The following is a 21349-nucleotide window of genomic DNA, read 5'->3' on the forward strand; positions in this document are numbered from 1 at the left end:
TGGTTTTTCCAGTGGTTATGTATGGATGTGAGAGTTGGACTGTGAAGAAAGCTGAGCGTCAAAGAATTGATGCTTTTGAACTGTGGTGTTGGAGAAAACTCTTGCGAGTCCCTAAGGAGCCCAGTCTTGGGTGTTCATTGGAAGGACTGATGCTGAGGCTGAAACTCCAATACTTTGGCCACCTCATGCGAAGAGTTGACTCATTGAAAAAGACCCTGATGCTTGGAGGGATTGGGGGCAGGAGGAGAAGGGGACGACAGAGGATGGGATGGCTGGATGGCATCACTGACTCGATGGACATGAGTTTGGGTGGACTCCGGGAGTTGGTGATGGACAGGGAGGCCTGGTGTGCTGCGATTCATGGGGTCGCAGAGTCGGACACGACCAAGTGACTGAACTGAACTGAACTGAAACTATCACAGCATTGTTAATCGCCTATATTCTAATACAAAATAAAAAGCAAAAAAAAAAGAAAGAAAGACCGTCTTCACCCATGTGTGCGCGCGCACACACACACACACACACACACACACACACTCCTATCTGGTGGCCTGAAGCCTCCTCGGCCTGGCCAAATTCCAGCTCTGCTAATTGCATCAGACCCACCTTTCACCCCTCCTCACCCTCTGCAATTAGCCCAGATTCTCTGCTTCCTGCTGCTCTGGGGGAGGAGGGGCGGGGGTGCAGGGTGAAGTCTGAGGCCAGCTGCTCCCTCAGTCCCACCCACAGCCCAACGCCGGAAGTGCTGGTTTCAGAAGGTGCCTGAAGCAATCCAGCCCCTTCCTCTGGGGCTCCCAGCGGGTGTGAAGTCAGCTTAACATGGGGGAGCCCAAGCGGGAGACCCTGGGGAAGCAGCACTCCCAGCCTGGCCCACCTGCACACAACGGCTAGTCTGCCCACCGCAAGCCACCTCCCTCCAGGACTGCAGAAAGCAGCCAATGACCATGAGAGCTTGAGCTCCACCAGCCTCACTTGCCTAATCTGTAAAATGGGGACAGTAGTTTCGTCCTCACAGTGACAGGGCTGAAAGCTCCTAGCACAGTGCCAAGCTGATAGCCATCCAGCTATCTTCTCTCAGCCATCTGACAGGGGCACAGGGCTGAGTCCCAAAGTTCCTGCTTGCTATTCAATACAGCTCTATAGCATTTCTTCTAAAAACAGAAGGGGAAAAAAAGAAATCCAAGTCCAACCGGCAGTTGGTCTCTCTCATGTGCTGCAAAAACAAAACCCTGCCTCTGGGAAGGTGTGGGGCTGCGTGGCCCATGACCAGGTGTCCACAGCCCTGTCGGCTCCGTCCCTGGCAGCAGGTCAGGGAGGGTCACCGGTCAGGAGCACACACCTTCTGCTTGGTGTGGAGAAAGGGAATTCAGGTGGACCTGAAGCTGCTGTCCTCCTGCAGCCTCCCCGCCCCACTTCCAGCCCCAGACAGGCTGACTAGGAGCCACTGCCCTGAAGCCCAGGGAGCCAGCACCCTGCTGCAGGGCTCTGCTCTCCCGGGCCTGAGAAAGCATTTTATCCTCTTCCCGCTGTTCCCTCTGGGCAGGGGACCTAACAACTGCCGCCCACAGCCCCCCGAGCCTCTCGGGCTTGTCCCCTCTCCCCTCTGCCCCAGCTTTGGTCCAGGCTTCCATGACGTGTCCTGACTCCCCAACTCCCTCCTGAAGCCAATCCACTCTCAATATGGGTGTCAAAAGAGTTCTCTTTTTTTTAAACTTTCCTCTTTCAAAAGGTTATAAACACTCCCAAGTCCCTCTGGGATGAAGTTCAAATTCGTGAGCCTGGCATCCGCCCTGGGGAACCTCCCTACCTTTGGAGCCTCACCCATCACCACTCCCCAGCGAAGCCCCCACCCTCCAGCCACTCAGAGGTGACTTGCTGAGCCCTCAGGCTGCTCTGCGCCTCTCTGGTTTTGCAGGTGCTATTGCTCCCCCAGGACACCCCCACACCATTTTCTGCCAGACTAGCTCTGTGCCTATCCTTCAGGACTCAGGCCAAGCACCACCCCTTTGCAAAGCTCTCCTTGGGCACCGGCCCTCCCCTGGCTGGGGCACTCCTGCCCGTGCCCTGTGACATCCGTGTCCTGTGCACACAGGTGTTTCAGCGGTTGGTTTGCCTGGCTTGTCTCCCACCCCGCTAGACACGAGCATCTCAGGCATGAAGAAGGAGGAGGAGGAACAGACACAAGAACCAGGGGACTCCCAGAGGGACACACCCAGCTCTCTGGGCCACAGCGTTTCCATGTCCCATGTTTCATCACCCGATACCAGAGAGAACAGGGGACAGGAAGGGAGAGGAAGGAAAGAGGAAAGGAGGGGCCCACGCAGACCACCGCCCTCCCCAGCCTCACTTCCCAACACAGTCTGGAAGTGTCTCCCTTAAACTTTAGACAGAGAGCGAGCATTCACAGGGAAGTCGATCATCTCCTGGGTCGAATCCACGGCAGACAAAGGCTCCCGGCTCCGAAAGGGGGCCGGGGTGCTGGGACCCCTCTGACGAAGGCCTCCCAGGCCTGGGGCTGGACCGCCCAGCCTCACCACTGCATTTGGTCACCATGTCACAGCCCTGCTGGAGACTCCAAACCGGGATCCAGTGACACGCCAACAAGGACGTTTGCCCAGATGTCCGGTATAAATAATCTCAGACCTCCATTCGCACGGCAGAGACACAGAAATCTTCAGCATTCAGCAGCAACACAGAACACGGCGTTTTTCATGGGTGCGGGACATAAAGGGGCAATTCAGCAAAGAAAAACAAAAGGCCATAAAGAAGGCAACTTTGGTAATAAGTAGCAAAAGTCCTCAAAGTATTCATGCCCTCTGACCCGGGGATTCCATGCTAGGAATTTATCCTAAGGACATAAAAACAGAAGTTGAAAGATTTATGGACCAAGGTTGTTCATGGTGGTATTATTTATAATTCTAAGACAGAAATAACTCAGTATCAATGAGAGGGGCATAGCCACATGACCAAGTGCCATGTAGACACCGAAATGCATTTATGAAAGAACATGGGAAAGGATATGAGGAAATGCTCACTGCACAGTAAATGAAAAGAAAGGTTTCATATGATCCACATCTTGAAACACACATAGGCACAGACACAAAGTTAGAAAGCATAAATAACAAAATGTTAACAATGGTATGCCTAGGTGGCAAGATAGTGGGCAGATTTAATTTTCTTTGCATTTCCCAGTCTGCAATCAGAAAATATAATCAAAAATATTACCTTTAATTTCCTCAAAACATAGAGATAAGCTACATCAAGAATACCCACCTTCCAATAAGAAAAAATGCAAAAGGAAAAAAAAAAAAAAACCCATCTCACTGCCTTTCTCTTTTAAGAGTGGAGAGTCTGTCATACAGAGTAAAATGAGTCAGGAACAGAAGAACAAATATTGTATATTAACGCATATATATGGAATCTAGAAAAATGGTATGCTGCTGCTAAGTCACTTCAGTTGTATCTGACTCTGTGTGACCCCATAGACGGCAGCCCACCAGGCACCCCCGTTCCTGGGATTCTCCAGGCAAGAACAATGGAGTGGGTTGCCATTTCCTTCTCCAATGCATGAAAGTGAAAAGTGAAAGTGAAATCGCTCAGTCATGTCCGACTCTTAGCGACCCCATGGACTGCAGCCTACCAGGCTCATCCATCCATGGGATTTTCCAGGCAAGAGTACTGGAGTAGGGTGCCATCGCCTTCTCAATGGTATAGATGAACCTATTTGCAGGGCAGGAGTAGAGATGCAGATGTAGGGAACAGACCTGTGGGTAAGGGCAGGAAAGGGAGGGCGGGACGCACAGACATATACACACTGGGGCTCCCCTGGGGCTCGGCAGGAAAGAATCTGCCTGCAACGCAGAAGACCCAGGCTCGATCCCTGGGTTGGGACAATCCCCTGGAGAAGGAAACGGCAACCCACTCCAGTATTCTTGCCTGGGAAATCCCATGGATAGAGAAGCCTGTTCATGGGGTCACAAAGTCGGACAATGTGTAAGATAGATAGCTAGTGGGAAACTGCTGTATAGCAGAGGGCTCAGCTTGGTGCTCTATGATGACCTCTGTGATGAGTGGCGAGAGGGAAGTGGGTAGGAGGGAGGCTCAAGAGGAAGGGGATATACGTATACTTATAGCTGATTCACTTTTGTACAGGAGAAACTAACACAACATTCTAAAGCATTAAGAGTGAAAAAGGTGGCTTAAAACTCAACATTCAAGAAACTAAGATCATGGCATCTGGTCCCATCACCTCATGGCAAATAAATGGGGAAACAACAGAAACAGTGACAGACTTTTTCTTGAGCTCCAAAATCATGGAAGATGGTGATTGCAGTCATGAAATTAAAAGATGCTTGCTCCTTGGAAGAAAAGCTATGACCAATCTAGACAGCTTACTAAAAAGCAGAGACATTACTTTGCCAACAAAGGTCCATATAGTCAAAGCTAAGGTTTTTCCAGTAGTCATGTATGGATGTGAGAGTTGGACCATAAAGAAGGCTGAGCACAGAGGAATTGATGCTTTTGAACCATGGTGTTGGAGAAGACTCTTGAGAATCCCTTGGACTGCAAGGAGATCCAATCAGTCCATCCTAAAGGAAATCAGTCCTGAATACTCATTGGAAGGACTGCTGCTGAAGCTGAAGCTCCAAAACTTCGGCCACCTGATGCGAAGAGATGACTCATTGGAAAAGACCCTGATGCTGGGAAGGACTGAGAGCAAGAGGAAAAGGGGTTGCAAAGGATGAGATGTCTCGATGGCATTACCGACTCCAGGGACGTGAGTTTGAGCAAGCTCAGGAGATGGTGAAGGACAGGGAAGCCTGGTGTGCTGCCGTCCATGGGGTCACAAAGAGCCAGACACAACTGAGTGAGTGAACAACAACAAATACTCCGATAATAAAATAGAGTGGAAAAATCAATTTCTCCCTTACAAACTCAATACACTATAATTCATGAAGCAGATTCCTCTGGTACCTGTAGACAGGGCCTGAGCAGAGTTAAGTTCCCTTGAACACTGTCTCTATCCAGTAAAGCACATCACATCTACCTAAAGAGACTTCACTTTATCTAAAAAGCCTCCAGACCACATGAATTAGAGTTCACTTTGTTCCCACCAACAGTGTCAAATATACATTTCCTTCTATTTTTACTTTTGACAAAAGTCTTTCATTTTTTCAAACTGCACACATTTCTAAAGATAATTCTAGCAGTCAGCCCATGCTTATCTAATACAAATACCACAGAAAACCAACAGATCCCCAAAGTAAGGTGGAGTGGGCAAAAGGTACAAGCAGTAATATGGAGGTTTAATCTGAATATGTGACACAAAACCATATGTACACACACAGAGAAACTAACCACAGGAGTTACCTCCAGGGAGGCAGGTAAGGATAACTGGACAAAGTAAGAGAAACACCAGGGACTTCAGGCAGAAAAAACCTCTTAGAAGAAGGTCTGAAGCAAATATGAAAAATATTCACATATGTTCATATTTATTTTGAGCAGATACACAGGTGTTCCTTAAAAGCATTTGTACTGTTTCATTTTTAATCTTTTCAAAGCAATGAAGGAAAAGAGAGATTACAGAAGAGATTACAACCCGGGACTGTTGCTTCTGCGAAAAAGACCAATATTGTGGGTCTGTTCTGGCCTTCCAACCACGTGACAGACCAGAAGTCAGAAGAGCCAAGTTCCAAGAACTCGCAATACAGAACTTCCTTGAGGTGATCTGAAACTCTAAAATCTTAGTGGTCTCGGGCCCCCATGCAACTATGGAATTTCAGAACCACAAGGGCCCACCCTCTTCCGGACAGATGAACGCTCAGGAGGCCCACAGCAGGAAAGCCGCAGGTCCCAGGGCTCGGCCAGCGAGGGGAGGCACCCGGAGCAGCTCGGCCAATTCCCCATTTCAGAGCCAGCCCTGCGGGTGGGTCCCTGCGTTCACCTGAGGGTGCCGGTTTCAGGATCGACATCCACACGCGACACGATAGTGAAGACGTACATCTCCACCAACACACGCTGAACTCGTCCGGGCCGCTGTGTGAAGTACTTCTCACTCACAGAAAGCCAAAGAAACCTCAGAAATTTCACGTGACAATTAGGCCCCAGGTGTCGTGAGAAGGAGCTGGCTCACAGGTGTCCACGGCCCTCCCGGGGCCTGGACACCACGCACAACCCCCAGAGGATAAACACGCATGAGCCACCTGCCGCACCAGCGATTTCTGCATCTACTACTGGCCATGTTTTCCTACGGGTTCTGCGATCAAATGAATGTACACTCGACATCCACACTCAAGGCTCTGATGTGACAAATGAACCATTCTATAATTCCAAATTTTACCTTAAAAGGACTCAGATAGAAAAGAGTTTGGCTGTTGAGTGTATCAAACAAGCCTCATGTGATGCTCTGGAGAAGGAAATGGCAACCCACCCCAGTATTCTTGCCTGGAAAATCCCATGGATGGAGAAGCCTGGCGGGCGACGGTCCATGGGGTGGCAAAGAGTCGGACACGACTGAGCGACTAAACAATAAACAACACGTGACTCTGGGCTCAATGCTGACCAGCCCAGGGGTCAGCCCCTCGACCAGGGGCTCGAGGCAGCACACGCTTCTGATCCAGGCCCACCTTCCTTCCAGGTCTCTCTGCAGGTTTAACCATTTGTGGATGCTCATCCTGACCCGCCTCTCCTCCTTTAAAATTCAGAGACTGAACCAGGTGCTGTCCCCAAGGGCTTGTCCAACTCTGGCTTCCTAGCAACCCCCTCAATGACACCCGTTCCCCCTGGTCACCTTCTCATCACTGCAGCCTCTCCTCCACCTGTCCTGGAGCAGACGAGACGTGCCTCCATTTTATGTGATGGACAGGAGTCACCCGAGTTCTCACTGAGCTCTCTCTGCCCCTGGAGGCCTGGCTGACAGGGCCTCTCCCCGGCATCCCTAGAAACGCTCTAAACCACTAGGTTCCCACGAGCATGCATCAGAATCGCCTGGAGGGCTTGTTAAGCTGCAGACTGCCAGACCTCCACAGAAGGTCCAGGGAAGGGGCCAGACCTGCACCTCTAACAAGTTCCCAGGTGACACGGATGCTGCTGGTCTGGGACCACACTGGGAGGACCACCTCTCTGGCCCACTGACTGCCCCTCCTGCTGGAAGGATGTTAAGACTTAAAACAGCTGGGGAACTTCTGAAAACGCAGATTCCAGGTGCCAACCCCAGAAGAGTCAGAGCAGCAGTTCAGAGGGAGGCCCAAGACACCAGTGGTCAGACTGAACCGGGCCACGCTGGTTCTTACCCGCTGTCTGTCCTCTGCGCCAGAAGAAGGTCAAAGGTCAAAAAAGGTCAAAGACCTTTTTTTGTCTCTGCAGGCTTTCGGGAACAAAACCTGAGCTTCCTTGTGAAAGAAGCCCGTGCTATTGACGAGAGGCCCCGTCCCTCCTGACTTTCCCTGCCCCATGTGCCTCAGAAAAGAAGGGGACAGCCTGGGGGTGGGAGCAAACCACCGCTGGGCAAACAAGACCCGGGGCTGGATTCGCCGACCTCGTGGTGTCTACTGAAAAGCCATGGCAAGAGGAAGTCCCTGTCCCGAAAGGGGGACCTCCCACCCTCCCCAGTCACCCTGGCCAGAACCTCACTGGTCTCACGTCACCTCAAGCCCTCACAGTCTGTAAGCCCTCTCTCAAAAGGGGATGCTGGGCACTACTTCTTTTGGAAAACTTTCTTGAATGTCACTCGACAATAATAACCGGTTATGTTTATGCTACAATTGTCAGGTGGGAGGGGAAAAAAGGCAGGATATGCAATTGTATATAAGGCATGACTACCACGGAATAAAACACAAAAACTATTCATGCAAAAACTGGAAGGAAGCACTAAAAATGTTAATAGTGATTGTCTCTGGGTGCTGGGGTTCTGAGCGGTTCTTTTCTTCTTGCGACTTGTTTGTTTCCTAAGGGTTTGTTTATAAAGAACACATATTACTTACATAACCAGAACTAAGCTTTATTTTACAATAACTTGGAAGGAAAAAACAACAGAACACTGCCCACACCTAAGCTGTGTCGGTGCAAAAGGGCAGTGTCCTGCCAGCTTCCTCCAAGTGCGCGGGGCTGACTGAGGGGCAGGGACGGCTCACGGCCTTCAGCAAGTGCTTTCAGCAAACACTGCTCCGGGCTGGGGTTGAGGCTGTCCACGCACACCAGCCCTACCCTCAAAGAGCTGCTGCTGCTGCTGCTAAGTCGCTTCAGTCGTGTCCGACTCTGTGCAACCCCATAGACGGCAGCCCACCAGGCTCCCCCGTCCCTGGGATTCTCCAGGCAAGAACACTGGAGTGGGTTGCCATTTCCCTCTCCAGTGCAGGAAAGTGAAAACTGAAAGGGAAGTCGCTCAGTCGTGTCTGACTCTTAGCGACCCCATGGACTGCAGCCCCCCAGGCTCCTCTGTCCATGGGATTTTCCAGGCAAGAGTGCTGGAGTGGGGTGCCATTGCCTTCTCCAGAGCATCACCTGAGGCTTGTTTGATACACTCAACAGCCAAAATCTTTTTCATTTGAGTCCTTTTAAGTTAAAATTTGGATTTATAGAATGAACAAGGATGCAGGGGTCTTCTTTTCTACCTGTAAGTCCTTCAGGGCCCTGAGAACAGACTAGCGACTGTCTCCTTCCAGAGACTGCTGCCCATCTTCTAGAACTCGGCTCAGTGACCCCAAGAGCAGTAAACTGCCTCCAAGTACTGGAAAGGGTCTCAAGCCCTTTGGCCAACCCAGAGTGGACTGTCAGAGCTGGCAGGCACCACGGCATGTGTGCTCCTGGGCCGGCAAGCCCAGAGAGCAGTACCTGCCAGGCCAAGCAGCCCGCAGTAAGCTCCTGAGTGCCGCAAGCTACACACAGACCCAGAAATCTCACCTCCATCCCAACCCTTCACCACGGCCCTCAGGGAGGGTTACCACCTCCCAGCCACACCTGGAGCGGGAGACACATCTGTCCAGAGCTGGGGGTCTCGTCTCCAACTGTTACGACCATCCACTTCCTCTGGCACTTGCACACATCATGGAAAGCACTGTGTGAGTGCTAAGTCTCTCCAGTCGTGTCCGACTCTGTGCGACCCTATGGACTGTAGCCGGCCAGGCTCCTCTGTCCATGGGATTCTCTAGGCAAGAATACTGGAGTAGGTTGCCATGCCCTTCTCCAGGGGATCTTCCCGACCTAGGGATCAAATCCACATCTCTTACATCTACCCGACAGCCACTATGGCCACCAGACAGCCTGCTCCACGCCCAGGCCCAAGTTCATGGGCAGCAGCAGGTTCCATAGAATGTGGCTGCCATGTGGGAAGCACTAGCTGAGACCCACTGGCTGACAGCATGCCTGGCCCTGGGCATGGCTCTCCTAGCAAGGAAACAAACCCCCCACCAGCCCCCAGATCCAACTTGCACAGGGCTCCCCCCAGCCCTTCCTCAGCACAGCTAGCATCTGTTACTAAAAGCATGGACCTGGTGTTCAGCCGCCCAAAGGCTGCTCAGAGTGCCCACGGTGCTGGGCTTTCAACGGGCCCTGAAATGAACACCAGGGGCTGGCTGAATTGGCCATAAAGCAAAGGCATCCAGCACCCCAACCCCAGAGGGAAGAAAATGGAAACTATCAACTCAGAAAACCCATGACATGTCCACTCCCTCCTTCACCCATCTTTCCTCAAACAGCAGCACCTACAGCCCTCTGCAGGAAGCAGACAAGCACACGGCCCGACGCCACGGCGCAAACTCCATCCGGCCGCCTGTCCAGCGACCTCAGTGACCTCAGAACCCGCACGGCTGCACGAGGGCAGAGAGGGAAGCCACACCTGGCCAGAGGGCTTCCTCATGGTGACAGGGACCTCATGGCTCTGAAGATGCTCCCAAGCCCCAGAACCGAGACGAAGTCACAGCCCAGAAAGCCGAGGGCTAGGAGAGATCTCAGAGGCAGAGGGCTCCGTGAAACCCCAGCACAATTCCGGAAGAGAAGGGCTCTTGAACAGTGATTCTCAAACTGTGCCCCCTGGGGTCCTGGGAAGCCCTCCAGAGATGCCCTGGAGGGCGAGGAGGGGGCTGAGCAGAGGGCATTCAAGCCCCCACGTCACTCAGAGTTGCCAGGGCTTCCCCTGGGGCCTTGAGAAAATTCATATGGGGCTAAAAAGTTTCATGCCTAAGTTTGACAAGCCCGGGCTCCAAAGTGCACACTTTAAATCTACTTCCCTTCAATGTCTCCATATAAAGATCATGAACATCAAAGATCCTTGCCCAACTAGCCCAAGGCTGGGATGGGGGTTTCACAGCCCTTCCCCCTTCGGGCCCTCTTGCCTGACCCACCTACCGGCGAGCTGAGATATGGGGAGCATTTCCATATCTCAGAATGTTAGGCAGACACCCCAACCCTGAACCCTGGTGCTCCTGTCTGCCAACTCGGGGCTGGCTGATTTATATTTCGCCCGAACACAACCCTTCTGTGGTCCCTTCTCTTCCTCAACCCCTTGAATCGCTCCTGTACAGACTCGCCGAGCTGTGGGTGATAACCGTGCAGGGTGCCCCTCCCAGAGCCCTCATCAGCCAGGCCCCCCAAGACTGTGAGCTGGGGCTGCGGCTCCGGACCAAGGCTCATCTCCCAGGCCCACCCGGCACCAGGCACGCTGTGGTGCACACGGCTCAAAGGATATTCCCTGGGCAGAATAAAGCAATCCCACCTCTGACCCTTCTCACAATGTCAGAGAAAAGATGCATGAGCAAACATGCCAAGTGTCAACAGGCAGCTAGCTGCCTGGCCACCACTTCCTCTCAGCTTCCTGTGGGGAAACCGTTCGAATGAAGGTATTGCCGGACGCACAGCAGGACTCCGGGGGGTGAGAGGGGGGAGGACCGCCTTACCTGGTAGTAGGTCTTGATGTTTCTCACCAAGATGGTCAAGTTCTGAATGCGAAGGTTCACATCGTTGTTGACGTGCTTGTTGATGCGTTGATTTGTTGGCCTGGGATCTCTAGTGGGGATAAAAAATGATGAGAATGGAAATTGCACCTCCCAGCCCCTGCCATACCCCATCCTACCCCCGAGTGCTGAGTCCTCTTCAAGCCTAGGTCACTATGCAGCTGTGGCGAGTGTGGCTCAGGTCAAACCCTAAGTCTGCTATTGCCAAGCCGTGGAACCCTCAGGGGAGACATGTCACTTTCTGCTCCCCCTCCCCAAGCACCAAGCCCACCACCTGCCCTTAATCAATATTATTGTTTCCCCACTGCTGGCAGCAGCCACAAACGACCGAGTGTCAATGCTGACCCCGAAGTGACACTGTATAAAAGTCAGCTTTTGTTGCTCAGTCTCTAAGTTGTGTCCAACTCTTTTGAGACCCCCATGGACTGTAGAGCCTGACAGGCTCCTCTGACCATGGGATTTCCCAGGCAAGAATACTGGAGCAGGTTGCCATTTCCTTCTCTAGGGGATCTTCCCAACCCGGGGATTGAACTCGTGTCTCCCAGCATTGGCAGGTGGATTTCTTTTTCTTTTCTTTTTTTTTTTAAACCACTGAGCCACCAATAACCTACCTCAAAATATATTTCAAGACTAAAGAGAACAGGACTTCCCTGGTGGTACAGTGGATAGGAGTCTGTCTGTCAATGCAGGGGACACAGGTTCGATCCCTGTTTCGGGAAGATTCCACATGCCACAGGCAACTAAAGCACCTGTGCCCCAACTCCTGAAGCCCATGCACCTAGAGCCCCGTCCTCTGCAGCAAGAGAAGTCAACACATGAGAAGCCTGTGCACCCCAATGGAGGGCACCCCCTGCTCACTGCAACCAGAGAAAGGCCACATGCAGCAATAGACCCAGTGCAACCAGAAATAAATATTGTTAAAAAATTGAGAGAGCTAACTTATTAAATAAAAGATAAAAAAGGATTAAAAGCTAAAAGCCAAACAAAGCAAATTATGCGAAATATCAAGAAAGAGGGGAAAATGGTACATTTTCTGACTTCATAAAAATCAGTAAAATCATCAATGTTCCACTTCACATGAGTCTCCTGTGTGTGTCGCCGAGTGTTCATGCCTGTGATTTACATTCCAGGCAGACACTTCTGGCTCAAAAAACCGCCACCATGAGTCTGTGACACTATGTCGTGTACGCCACACCCTACAAGAAATGCTAAGAGACACAGATAATTGATGTGGGAAATCCCCAAGTGTCATTTCTTTTCCAAACTCAGGCAAAAGGCAGGTCTGGTTGTGATGAAACTCAAAATCTGAATCAAGTGATTTATAATATCACTCATCTACATACAGGACATTTCTCAAAAATTCTCAGTGTTAACGATGTTTCCTATTTGGAGAACAGACTGGACAAGAATGGATTTTCGCTCCCCACTCCCCCTACATACCACACACTGCTTTCTTTTCCTAACAAAGTCCTCCCGCCCATTCGACTGTCCCAAGACACCATGAAGGATGTCTCATTCAAATGAGGACTGTGTTCATGGTTTCATCTGTCATCCGAGCCCCGTGATGAGGGTGCTGAGCCTCCTGGGGGCTGGTGTGACGGAAGAGAAACAGGTCTCTTCCTCCTTCCTTCGTACTCATGCCCCTCGATGATGATAGTGTGAGCACAGGAAGGGGAATTTGGGGGAGTAAAGCAAATCAATTGCAATGCCATTTGGCTCTTTCAAAGCCAAAAATTTATACAAGATTAACCAATAGAAAAAAAAATCTACAAACTGAAATTATTTCAAATATCACTGCAGGCATAATTTCTTAATAACACAAGCTGTTTAAAATTCAACCATTAAGTAAATATTTGATATAAACTCTATGAGTCCTGACACTGTACTGCGTGTGTGCAAACCCCTTCATGAATCACGCTGCCATAATCAGCCATGGATTTTATTCAATCATCCTGCCTCCCCTAAAACAGTCATATGAGCATGTTGGGGCAACCAGAAGACCTCTTTTCAACTGTCCCAACTTTTTTCCTGGGACAAAGCTTCTTACTGTCCTCATATAGTAGAGAGTCCTGCTAAGCCATTTACATGTCTCTTCTGGAGCCATTCATTACTGAGAAAATAAAGGTTAACAGTTGCATGGAAATTAATTTAGCCATAGAGGAGGTATTCAGAATTTAAACCACAAAGGCATTTTAGCTAAAGAAGTATACCTAACATGACAAAATAATTTATCTTACGGGTGCAATTCTCCTCCCTTTACTACAGAGACCTGAAGAGATGAGAGGCAATTTCACAAAGTGATGAATGTGCTGCTTACAACAGGAGAACTTAGGGCTTCCCAGGTGGCTCAGCGGTAAAGAATCCGCCTGTCAGTGCAGGAGACACGGTTCGATCCCTAGGGAAGATCCCACACACCGCAGGGCAATTAAACCCAGGCGCCACAGCTACTGAGCCTGTGCCCTAGGGCCCAGGAGCCGAAACAAGAGAAGCTACTGCAATGAGAAGCCTACGCATCACAACTAAGACCCAGCACCATTAATAAATGCATATTTTTTAAAAACATAGAACTTAAGAGAAGATGCAGGTCCCAGTTTCCATTAAGTCAGACGGGACCACCTGAAGAGTACCAGGAGCCAGAGGACCTTAGCAAACACGTGGATGTTCACTGCACGAGCAAAGGCAAAACACACACCTGAGGTCTGGGCCTGGGAAGCCATCAGGTGACGGGGGAGCCTCTGACCATCCCCGCTCTTAGCCTCCAGTTCTAGGAAGCAACAGCTAATGGAAGCAACATTCCAAAATATGCTCACATTTAGTACATGAATAATTAGACTAATTATCATGATCATTATCTTAGCACTCCTTCCTTTAACTATGGCTTTCAAGGTAAAGAGAGATTAGAGAATAAATTGAACAGCAGTCAACTCTGGTTAAGGAAGGCCTATCCCTACTTGGCCTAGCATTGCATAACCCCCTCCCGTCCTGGAGCAGGAAATGGGTCAGAAGCCACTGACTCTGGTCTGGAAATGGGCCCAGGATGGGTCAAAGTTCTCTAGGCTCCATTGGGCTCATCTGCCAGGTGACCACAGGACTCTTCCGGCCCTAAAAGCCTACCATTCCAGGAAGGCCAGGGCTGTACTGGCCAACGTGGTTCTTGATCCCAGGAAGATCACAGAACTACTGCAAGACTGTCTCCCTGAAAGCCATCAAAAGCAACAAGGATCTTCTTTACATGACAGTCCTAGAACACAAAAGGCTGCCAGTCCCACACCGGGATGTGTGGGGCGCACAGAAGATAGGAGAGAGACAGGGGTGCAAGAAAGTGTCTAGGAGCTTGTCCAAACTCGGAGACAAACAAGGCCAAAGTGCAGGGCCCTGAGGGCTTTCTTCTTGGGGGAAAAAAAAATCACTCTCCCTAAAATTTCAAAGAGAACTATAATTTAGACTTATAGCAACCTTGTCTCCCTCCTTTGAGAAAAGGTCAGCCCTGAACTTTCCATCATATTCCAATGACTCCTAGATTTAAAATTGAATCCAGAAAAAAAAAAAACCCGAATCAAGAAACCATGTTTGGGGATTTCCCCGGCAGTCCAGTGGTTAGGACTCCATGCTTCCAATGCAGGGTGTATAGGTCCAATCCCTGGTCGGGGAACCAGGATCCCACATGCCATGTGGTGTGGCCAAAATGTTTTAAAAATAAAGAAGAAATTATGTTTGATACAGATGATAGAGATACTGATAATCTATCATAGGTTGAGCCCAACATTATATAAAAATACATTAGGAAGATATATGTATATACCACAGATGACATCTGGGAGGCACCAGAATATTAATACTACTACCTTGACATGGTAAAATTATAGGCAGTGTTTGTTTTGCTCATCTATATGTTTCTCCTGAAGGAGGAAATGGCAATCCACTCCAGTAGTCCCATGGACAGAGGAGGCTGGTGGGCTACAGCCCATGAGGTTGCCAAGAGTCAGACGTGACTGAGCATACACATGCATCTATGTGTTTCTACCTTCCTACAACGAACATGAATTTTTTCATTTAACTTTTACAGACTCAAGGCCCCATGAAGAGTGTCACATGCTGCAGCCATCAAAGAATATCACTTAAGTTCATGAGTAAAAACTCTTTTTGCTCCAAGACTTTAGCACCAACACAAACTCATTCAACTAACAAGTATCTGCCCCTTTATCCTCAGCTTTAACATCTGCAAAATGGGAACATAACTCCTCTTCTGGCACTCTAAGGAAAAAACTTATGTTCAAATGCTTTTTATTTTTTTCTCCCGAGAAAAGCACTTTTTAAAAGATATACTTATTTTTAATTGGAGGATAATTGCTTTACAATGATGTGTTGGTTTCTGCCATACAGCATCATGAATCAGCCGTAGGTACGCATATGTCCCCTCCCTCATGAACCTCCCTCCCACCTCCTATCCCATCCCACCCCTCTAGGTTGTCCCAGAGCACCAGGCTGATTTCATACAGTAAATTCCCACTGGCTATCTCTTTTACATATGGTAATGTATATGTGTCAATGCTATACTCTCAATTCGTCCCAAACTTTCCTTCCCTTACACAAGGTAATGTGTATGTTTTAATGCTGCTCTCTCAATTCATTGCACTCTCTCCTCCCCGCCCCACCCGGCTCCCGCTGTGTCCACAAGTCCATTATCTATGTCTGCGTCTCTATGCTGCCCCACATATAGGGTCATCAGAACCATTTTTCTAGATTCCATATATATGTATTAATATACAATACTCCAAATGCTTTTTAGAAGCTTAAGAAACTCTTCCATTGGCCTGCAGATATTTCCAACTTCTGAATAATGAATATATTATTCATAATTCTGCAGCTAGCACAAGGGGTTAGAAAGGAGTCTGAACAAAGCAAATAGTATTGGATTTAACGTAGGCCTTGCCCAGGTACAAGCTTTCAGTCCCAGTTTCCAACTGCACTCAACAGCCACTGCATCAACTCAGGTGTCCACTCTCATGTGGACAGATGCACACCAGCACAGGCATGTGTCCACACACATAAAGCCAGCTTCAGGCCTCGCTAACAATAATGATGACTGACATGATTGACATTTGTTGGGCATTTCCTATACATGCATAATCATATTTAATCTTCCCCAAATCTATAAAATACCATCCCGCTTATTACAGATCAGGAAATTGAGGCTTAGAGAGTTTAAGTAATTGGCCCAACGTAACAGAACCAGTATAGCAGAGGGAAGACTTGAATTTGTCTGCCTGATGCTAGAGTCAGAGCTCTCTTTTTTTTTTTTTTTTTTTGAGTATTTTCTTTCGGGCTTCCCTGATAGCTCAGTTGGTAAAGAACCTGCCTGCAATGCAGGAGACCCTGGTTCAATTCCTGGACCGGGAAGATAGGCTACCCACTCCAGTATTCTTGGGTTTCCCTTGTGACTCAGCTGATACAGAATCTGCCTCCAATGTGGAGACCTAGGTTCAATCCCTGGGTTGGGAAGATCCCCTGGAGAAGTGAAAGGGAACCCACTCCAGTATTCTGGCCTGGAGAATTCCATGGACTGTATAGTCCATTGGGTCGTAAAGAGTCAGACAGGACTGAGTGACTTTCACTTTAAAGTCTTTATTGAATGTGTTACAATATTGCATCTGTTTTAGGTTTTGGCTTTTTGGCTGTAAGACATGTGGGACCTCAGCTCCCTGACCAAGAATCGAACCTGCACTCCCTGCATTGGAAGGCAAAGTCTCAACTGGACCACCAGGGAAGTCCCTGGAGTCAGAGCTCTTAATTTTCCTATGAGACTGTGAAAAGCATGTCCACAGTGAATTAGACATCTTGTTTTCCCCTTGGGGACCAGTAGGTACCCCGGGAAAGTGCATCCACAGAGGAGCTATTCAGCAAGTTTTCCCAAGCCGCTCCATCCACACCACTCAGTGCCTCACTTCATTCAGGAATTCTCCTGGACCTGGGCCTCCCCTGAAAGCTGAGCCCACAGGGCTTTCCTGCTTTCAGGCACTCATGTCACCGAGAGGCCTGGCGAGAGACTACCACTCCAGCCTTCTTCCGTTCCCAGAGACAATGCCCAGGTGCAGTCACATGACCCCCAGCCAGCCTCCATATGGCTCTCAAGTGTTAGGTAACACCCCTCTTGTCTGAGCTCTGGCAACACATTAGCACACTGCTCTCTGCAATTTTCTCAGCTCCTACCAACCTGGAGAGAATTTATCAAAAGAGGCGAACTGCACACAGTAGGGGCCAGCAGCATGGGAGATAAGGCACAACAGCCTTATCGCTTACCCACTAGTTAGCCTGACACTTGGCAGAAGTGAAAACAGGCTTGGCTTAAGTACAGTGTTAGATGTGGGCTAGGATGTGGCTCCCACAGTCCAGTTTTCCCTCCGTCTCGTTAGGAGAGGGCTAAGACTTAAGAATTATTAAGAGCCTAAGAACATAGTGGGAAAGTAGACTGTAAAAAAAAAAAACTTTTCAGCAGCGATGCAAATCCTTTCTGGACTAAGAAGGGAGACACGTAACTACATAACTGACACCAACACTTACTAAGTGGCAGGCACTGTGTTAACTGCTAATACAGCACTCACTTCATCCTCACAACCATCTCTTAAGGGAGGTACTTTTCCTGCCCATTTTACAGATGAGGAAACTGACATGGTAGTGATGTGCCCAGCAGCACAGGGCTTGCATGAGACCTAGGGTTTGAAGGTTACACAAGCAGGTTACACAGGCTTTTGACACTAGGACTAAAACTTTCTTTTTAAATTGAGGTCCTTTTTACACAGGGTGAAATGCATGTATCTTAAGTCACAGCTTGATGAGTTTTGAAAACTGAAATATACTCCAGTCAATACATGGACCATTTCTACCGCCCTTAGACGTTCCCCTGTGGACCTCCCTGGTGGTCCAGTGGCTAAGACTCCATGCTCCCAATGCAGGGGGCTCGGGTTCGACCCCGGGGTCAGGGAACTAGATCTCACATGCCACAACCAAGACCTGGACCAGCCAGCCAAATAAATGAATAAGTACTAAAGAAAAGAAGTTCCCTTGTGCCCCCTTTCCGATCAACCCCTACCTACTTCCAAGAGCAAACAATGCTGATTTGTCACCTGGAGCAGGGTTATTTTGCTCACTCACTCAGTAAACAGCATGCAAGTGGCACCTCCCTCCTTATGTCCTTCTAGAAAGCCACCCAGCTTCCCCACTGCTCTCTTTCTTGGTGCCTAACTCTGGCCAGAGGACCCAGAACCATTGCTTGAGGCCTGAGAAGCTGCAAACATATCAGTTCTCACTTGCAGGACCATTACCTTGGCACATCACAGAGGAGAAAGTAACACTGAAAATTGTCAAGGGGAAGGGAGAAGCCCTTCACACTGCATTTAGCTTCGGGGCTAAGTGTGAACAAGTGATGAGCTGGCATTTCTCAAAGGAATGGTCCAACAGGCTTTCCTGATTTACAAGCAAGTGGTAAACGCTTCAGGAATTCCAAAGGTCAGGGAAGAAAGAGAAACAGTCCCAGGGCTTTTGTTCTCCCCTCGCCTGGGTGTAAAACTCTGAATGAAAAAGCCGGGGATACTGCTGGTTTTTTTAATTAAACAGGACAGGTTGAAATTTCACTGGTTGTTGCACCAACTGGAATCCAGCAATTTTGGGGGGTCTAACAGGACGAAGAGGGGAAATAGTTGCCAGAACTTGAATGTGCCATGAGACAACCCCAGGAAAACTCCTTCTTGTGAACTGAGAAGTGCTGCCAAGCTGACAAGAGATTCGTCATTTTAGAATCTAATCAAACTCAAGACAGGTAACATTGGTAGTGTCTTAAAAAACATTAAAACTGAGATGTCTCTGCCACAGCATGACATCAAGTAACTTATTACGCTACAGGAGCAATGACCTCAGGAAATTGTTTAAAATAGATCTTTGTAGGTAGATCTATTTAAACCTCTTTCGGAATATACCAAAGCTGACCCTTCCTCCTCCCACAGGGGGCCACAAATGCAGCTGATTCTCATCAGCTAATGAGTTCCTGGCTCAAGATGACAACTTGCTTAGCTGCAGGTGAGTAGGTGAGCACAAGGGCCTGATCCACGGAGAACATTGGCTCCAAGTGCCTATGAATCATACAGACACTCAGTTCCAATATGTTCCCTGCACTTTCTGAGTTAAAAACAGAACGCAGTGGCAGGAGCCAACACCTACATGTGGCAGGCTGTCAATCAAACAGGCGCTGCAGAATGCAGCAACAGGAAAGGATGTGGTCAAACATGCTAGCAGGTGTAACCTCCACCAAAACTCTGTTTAAACCCAAGCCTCAAGACAAAGAGCACCAAAGCATTCTGGCTCCCCAGGCCTCTCCCAACACAGTGACTTTTCAATCCAATTTATAGGAAGGAACTTAACCAATTGCACTTGCTCTGGGGCAACTGGAAACACAAGATTAAAGGGAGGCAGAAACACAGGCATCCTGACCTTGAATGAAACTTTATAGTCACTCACGGATGCTCTGGTCCCACCCGACACTTCCTGTAACCAAACACTCTCCGTTCGTTACAGCTCCTTGCCCCCCAAAAGAAAGGTTGTTTTTCTTTTTTTTTCTGTGTCATTGTCATATAACATGTAAGTCCCTGAGTTCCAAGTCAATTGCAACATGTGGATGACAGTCACTCAATTTCAAATTCCTTTCACCAAACATCTGACCAAACTACTGTCCTGGAGTTCTTCACACCCAACAAACCAGGAAAAGACACCATTAATACCGACCAAACTACTGTCCTGGAGTTCTTCACACCCAACAAACCAGGAAAAGACACCATTAATACCGAAATACCAGTTCTCTGCCCACATGCAGAGAACATTGCAACTTCACATTCTATTTCTACAAACTTAAATTCGACTTTCCGAGGCATCATTCCTTCCTTTCTCCCGGAAGGTAACTCACATTTGCAACATGATTTGGTTCAGAAAGATGCCATCCGCTAAATCCATGTACATGGTCAGGTTGTCCTGGTTGCCGCTTCCGAATGGGCCAAAAGTTTTCACCTGCGGGGAGGGGAACGCAGAGAGTAAGGCAGTAAAAGTCACCCCTACGCGCTCAGTCTAAAGCTCTCCAGGTGGGCAGAGAGGCCCTGGGGGCAAAAGGGAGTCACCCACGGCCACCCACCCTTCCACAGCACCCTTCTCCCGGGCCTCGGTCCCCCTCCCCGTGGCAGGCAACGGAAGCGAGACAGCAGAAAGAAAACTTCCTCGCCACTTTTCTGCGGCGTCTCAGAGCGGAAAGAAAATAAACTAAAGGGGACTTTTCAATACATTTCTCACGTCTCAGATCTATTGGAAATCACAGCGCCCACCCTAGCCTGTACATGTTCTTACTCGAAACCCCCTAATCTCCACTGCCCTCCACCCGTTGGTCTCAGGGGTTCAGAAACTACACGAGGATATCTTAGGGGAGTGGGTCCTTTTTCCAAGAGGTCAAGCCATGCGCCCAGGGTGACCACTAGGACCCTGTCGCTCCAGGGCCGGCGGCCCAACGCCCTGGCGGGAACAGGTGTACCCGCTCAGCACCCCCGCCCGGCCGAGAGCAAGGCGGGGTCCTGCACCCGGCGCGCCGTCTCCAGAGTTGGAAATAACCCCAGACCCCGGGACACTGACCGCGACCCTGGCTGGGGGTGGGGGACGGAGGGCACTTGATGAATCCTCTGGGTCCAAGGGCTACCCGGGGCCCCGGCTGGGTCGGGTTTAACTGCGATCGCCAGCGGGCGGGAGAGGAGCCGGTGCCCCAACAATGGGGCGGGGAGCCAGGCACACTCACCCAGGTCACCAACGGGCTCTGCAGGAAGAGCTCCATGAGCTCCGAGACCGTCACGTCCATGCTGAGGCTGCGCCCGCCGGCTCCGCGCCCCGCGTCCCCGTCCCCCGCGCCGAGGCACAAAGCGGCTCTGGCAGCGAGCAACCGGCGCGGGGTTGCGGCGGCTCGCGCCCGGGAGACAAAGGCGGGGCGCGAGCCCACGTTCCGCGGCTTCGGCGGCCCCGCGCCCCGCCCGGGGCTGGGGGAAGGGGAGGGCCCGCCGCTCGGGGAGGAACAATGCGGGCGGCAGCCCCGCCCCTTGGCGGCCCAGGGCGATCGGCGCGCCGCCTCGCGGTGCTGGTGCCGGGAGTCCCGGCGCGGGCGCGGCGGCGCCAGGAGGGGGCAGCGGCCCTCACGTGTGCAGGGGGAGGGGGCGTCCCGGCCGCCCGCACGTGGGGCTGCCGCCGCGTGCAGATGCAGAGAGCGCTACCTCGGCGGGCTTGGGGCCCCAACACGTGGCTCCTAGCTGAGCCCGTGCGTCGGCCACCCGGCCCCGGCGCTCGGTGCGGGCCTGAGCGCAAAAGAACGTGGGTCCCAGCCT

The 21349-nt window shown here is 50.2% G+C and overlaps 1 protein-coding gene across 3 annotated transcripts in view; it reads right to left on the reverse strand.

Annotated features, from left to right (window-relative positions):
* Positions 1–20974, reverse strand: part of CCDC88C (coiled-coil domain containing 88C) — a 147479-nt gene extending 126505 nt beyond the window's left edge. For 2 of the 3 annotated variants that reach the window (XM_019983358.2, XM_019983357.2), the window contains exons 1-3: positions 20773–20974; positions 19903–20003; positions 10893–11001 (exon numbers count right to left, since the gene is read on the reverse strand). In XM_019983358.2, coding sequence (XP_019838917.2) covers positions 10893–11001; positions 19903–20003; positions 20773–20832 — 270 coding nt within the window. In that variant the 5' untranslated portion in view covers positions 20833–20974. Of the gene's footprint in view, positions 1–10892; positions 11002–19902; positions 20004–20772 lie in introns of those variants that run through there. The other variant, XM_019983359.2, reaches the window with a different exon arrangement.
* Between the last annotated feature and the right edge of the window lie 375 nt (positions 20975–21349).

The sequence above is a fragment of the Bos indicus genome, chromosome 21 (assembly GCF_029378745.1).
Source record: "Bos indicus isolate NIAB-ARS_2022 breed Sahiwal x Tharparkar chromosome 21, NIAB-ARS_B.indTharparkar_mat_pri_1.0, whole genome shotgun sequence".
NCBI classification, from domain to species: Eukaryota; Metazoa; Chordata; class Mammalia; order Artiodactyla; family Bovidae; genus Bos; species Bos indicus.